This window comes from Priapulus caudatus, unplaced genomic scaffold, assembly GCF_000485595.1.
Source record: "Priapulus caudatus unplaced genomic scaffold, Priapulus_caudatus-5.0.1 Scaffold177, whole genome shotgun sequence".
NCBI classification, from domain to species: Eukaryota; Metazoa; Priapulida; class Priapulimorpha; order Priapulimorphida; family Priapulidae; genus Priapulus; species Priapulus caudatus.
The window spans coordinates 292167-296579 of record NW_014577238.1 but is presented as its reverse complement, the minus strand read 5'-3'; the positions used below and the strand labels follow the sequence as shown (position 1 = coordinate 296579).

The 4413-nt window shown below is 39.9% G+C and overlaps 1 protein-coding gene and 1 long non-coding RNA gene across 4 annotated transcripts in view; both read left to right on the top strand.

Moving 5' to 3' along the window:
• The window catches only part of LOC106806746 (transmembrane protein 229B-like), a 14325-nt gene extending 11698 nt beyond the window's left edge, over window positions 1-2627 (top strand). Inside the window, exons 1-2 of one of the 3 annotated variants that reach the window (XM_014808797.1) lie at window positions 317-323; window positions 1700-2627. In XM_014808797.1, the coding sequence (XP_014664283.1) occupies window positions 1712-2221 (510 nt within the window). In that variant the 5' untranslated portion in view covers window positions 317-323; window positions 1700-1711 and the 3' untranslated portion in view covers window positions 2222-2627. Of the gene's footprint in view, window positions 1-316; window positions 324-1696 lie in introns of those variants that run through there. The other 2 variants (XM_014808796.1, XM_014808795.1) reach the window with 2 other exon arrangements.
• A 189-nt stretch (window positions 2628-2816) lies between these two features.
• LOC106806747 lies at window positions 2817-4413 on the top strand. Its single transcript, XR_001393581.1, has 2 exons — window positions 2817-4207; window positions 4275-4413. It is a non-coding gene; the product is annotated as an uncharacterized LOC106806747 (long non-coding RNA).

Below are 4413 nucleotides of genomic sequence, written 5' to 3'. Positions count from 1 at the left end.
ATCATGCCTCTTGGGGTGTGATGATGGAATCATGACCAATCCTCAGTCTAGAGTGAAATCCAAAACGAAAATTGGGACGTCATGTCAATTCACTGATTATCATTCATCTTCACCTTCATTCATTCAATGGCTTCGTCATGATTACATTCTTTTCACCCAACAACCCAACACTAGCACACAGATTAATAAAAGAGTTGATCAGATGTAAAAATAAACTTGTTTTATTTATTCTGATCTTCATCCTTAAAAACTCTAATCCATGTACCTGCATATTTCAGCACGAAATATCATCACAATCTATCAACAAACTAGCGAAATTACTTGTACGTAGTAGCCAGGTATGTACTGTAGCCCCTCCAGCCCTACGACTGTTTCACGTCGGCAGAAAACCACTTCTCGCCACGTATAGTGGAAAACGAGCAGGTAACTTGTGGCTACCGTGTAGGTACCTGTATTTGGATGTTGTTGTCTAGTTGTATAAACCAGAGGGTAGTAACCTGTGCCTCTGTCATACGTTCAGTTACTTACACACCACAAATTGTTGTGTGTCGCTAACCTTTGTAAGAATTGGGACAGGTGGGCGTGAGGTGGCATTACTAGTAGTACTAAGGGACTTTTGGTGCGCGATATTTCAACCACTTTTATGAGGCGCGATGATGCACGCACCATGGCACAATTTCGGGTGCGCGGTTTCGATCGCGCCCTTTAAAAATGAGAGCCTGGCGTGTAAATGGGTGCGTGCGTACGTCACTAGGTGGGTGCGTGCGTGCGTATGTTCATGGGTGCTTGAGCGCATATGTGGGTGCGTGCGCGCATACGTCGGTTCGTGCGTACGTGTGTGGTTGCATTCGCGCTTACGTGGGTTCGATTTATTTTAGTTTCTTATGTTGGGACAACCCCAACATAATTATACTGTGTTTTCACAGCTTAATGTACATACGTCTCAAAACTGATAGCTTACCTGCGTTTTGGGCCCAATTATGACACACGTAGTTGACTTCAATTTGTATATAAAATCGGGCCATCCATCGTCCATTCATAAATGTCATGCTTTCTAAAAATTCTGGGAAGAACCCTAACTAAGTAGATAAGATCAGGGTTCTCCAAGAGCACTTATAGCCTGGCGGGCCACCAGGCTATCGTCGAGCCCCGCCATCCTAAAATGCACCCGCCACTCTAAATATCATAGCCGCCATGCTAAATATCATAGCCCCCGGACCCACCTAGCATGCAAACCGCATTCGGCGATTTGCAACTAGGACTGTAAAGGCAGCACCCGCCATGCTATAATGAAAAAGCTTGGAGAACCCTGTAGATGAGCCCATACTAAAAGATTATTCATCATCCATCATTTGTCATTTGCTATCATCTAGTCTTGAATATGTCTGTTAAATTGTTTCCATCAGTATAAGTTAAGGGGGCTTATGTCGGGCTTGCGAGCCGACTTGACTGGAAGCAACTGGCTGCAATTCAATGCGACTGCAGTGCTTAGGTCGGTCGACTGCGATGCGACTGCCTGCGACTGGCCGCCACTAGTTGCTCGGAATGGAACAGTGGGCAACTGGACGCAAATAGTCGCTGCCGATCGCTTCCAGTTGCTTGAAATCCAGTTGCTTCCAGTCGAGTCGGCTCGCAAGCCCGACATAAGCCCCCCTTTAGAAACACTGTCTAAAATTTGTGCTCTTTCTTTTGTTAGCAGTTTGAAAACAAGATGGGAGGTCTTGACGATAGTCTACACCAGCCGCTCTCCGTTGTAGGAAGGCTCTACATCTACGCCTTACACGGCTATCTAGCTGAAGTTCTCTTTACTGCCACGTGGGAGTTTGTGGTGAACTTTAACTGGAAGTTTCCCGGCTGCACTAGTGTCTGGGCGCTGTTCATCTACGGAGTAAACACGCTCGTCATTGAACAGATGTATCTGCGGCTACAGGGTAAGCGTAACATTCTCGTTCGTGGGCTTATCTACACACTGTGGACCTACGCCTGGGAGTTTGGCATTGGATACCTGCTGAAATACTTCGACGCCTGTCCGTGGGACTACACTCCTTTCGACGGAGACTTCATGGGATTGATCACTTTGGAGTACGCACCGCTGTGGTTCGTCGGAAGTCTGCTCTCGGAGAAGTTTGTAATCAGATACACGACCCAGTTGCGCTGGCCCCAGTCCGCATACAAAGAGACATGGAGCATCAATGGACTAGTCAAGTCGAAAACTGCTTAGGTTTGCAGTCGAGTTATTTCTTGGCCAGCAGATGGTCATATCTGAAGGCATTTACATGTAATAACATCCTAAGAAGGCCTGCAAGATAGAACACTATGTGTTGTATTTAGCATACGTTTTTGTGGAATGGATTGCCGTGGCTGTGAAATTCATGTGCTAGCTTCCATTCAAAACTATAAAATAGTATGGAGTTCAACCTTTGCCGTCAACTTTTATTCGTTCTCACTTATGCACTTTGGTTAAAAGTTGACTATTATATAATAATAATTTTCAGGAGATAAATTAGAAATATGATTCACGAATGTACAATCACTGTATCACACTATTCTAGGGGTCGAAATAAGCGATGGTCCGATGGTCCGGGGCCATCAAATAATCAGGAGGACCATCAGATTTTGAAAGTCAATGGTCCGACGGCCCATTGAATATTTTGGTCCCATTTTACAGTAATTTTCTTTGAAGTTTCCACGTTCCAATATAAAAAGTGAATAAACAATTACTGTATCGTTTGATACATTCATTGTAGGTGAATAATTAAACTATTTTATCACCATGTAAAATCTCTTTCTTACGCTTGCATGCCGCATTACTTTTAGGGAACAATTTGAAATTTAGGAGGTCCATCTAAAATTTAGGAGGACCATCTAAATTTCAATCTAGATGGTCCTGTGGACCATCTCTTTTTGTCTCCTTATTTCTATCCCTGCTATTCCATTCATGATTTCTAGGTAATTTTTTCCAAGTTTCCATTACATGACAATTTGCTAGTGTTTTGAATAAGACGCATCATGACGGATGGTAGCGGTGTGATAAATACGTTTTTTGTGATTTAACTTATGCACTAACATTGCTATGTTATTTCTGGAGAAAACCTGTATCTAGATATATGCATTTATGGTTGCTGTGTATGCTCACGTGCCATGTCAACAGTATCATAGCAGTAAAGATGCCATGAGTTATATATACATGTGCAAAACATGTAAGATAACTGAAAATATCTAAACACGCATGTAAGCATGTCTCAAACGTTGTTCCAAGTCGTGTCCTGGTTTTAGAAATATCAAACTGTTTTTCACAAATTTTAACACAACTGCCGCATTAAAAATGTCGCCATCATCATAAAATGCCAAATATGCAGCTTTATCAGTATTAATTGAGCCATAAATTAAGTTGATGCGTTTTATGCATGTATTGTAATAGCATCCATTTGTTATTTTTTTTAAACATTATTCTAGTTTACTTGAAAAGCATGTAAAAATCCTTTAAACCACATCAGAAGACTTCATTGTGATGATTGTCCTGGTTAAGTAAAGACTGAAAATGGCAGTAGTACAGATTCCACATCTCTGGGCAAAATATAAAATTTAAATTTCAAAGATTTTCTGGCTATGTACATATGCACAAATGTTTTATTCCATACACACGGATCTCGTGAATCAACACACATGTTGAAAATATAAATATTTTAGGTGATTTAATCACCGGTAATAACTTGATGATATCTTAACGATGTATTTATTACATTCAGCTAGCATTCTCTGTATGTTTCTGTATGTGCGATTATTGGGGGTTGTATGTGGGGTTGTATGTGGGTTGTATTGCGTTATGTGCAATACAACAAGAAATTTGACTATAATGTAATCTAATTTACTTTATTATTGTACTGCACATATTACAGTATATGTTGTGTCACAGAACATTTTTAACATTATTGGCCAGTTTCGGTGTTTATCGTGATCATTCGCCCAACCGCGCACAATGATGTTATTATGGCATGGTACAAATACCTGTTTCAGTGATGTTACATTGTGTTATGTATGTTTTGGGAAAATTTGTTTAGCAATGATTGATATAAATTCTAATCTGCATATGGCAACGGTTGTTGAAGTTGTTGTATGAAAATGTAACTATTCAATTTGGTGCTGCATGTTATTAAAGATTTCTTAAGCAGCTATGGTAATTAATTTCAGTCAGGATGTTTTTTCAGTCAGGATGTTTAATTAATTTCATGTGTAATTAATGTGTAAATTAATGTGTAATTAATTTCAGTCAGGATGTTTTTTGTGATATACTACGTATCTTTTTCAAAATGTTATGTACGTATATCGGTGGCTTGTTTTTTGGTTATTATTCAAGTTTCTTCAATATTTATTGAATAAACAATTGATTATTGTTGTCTTATGGCACATAAA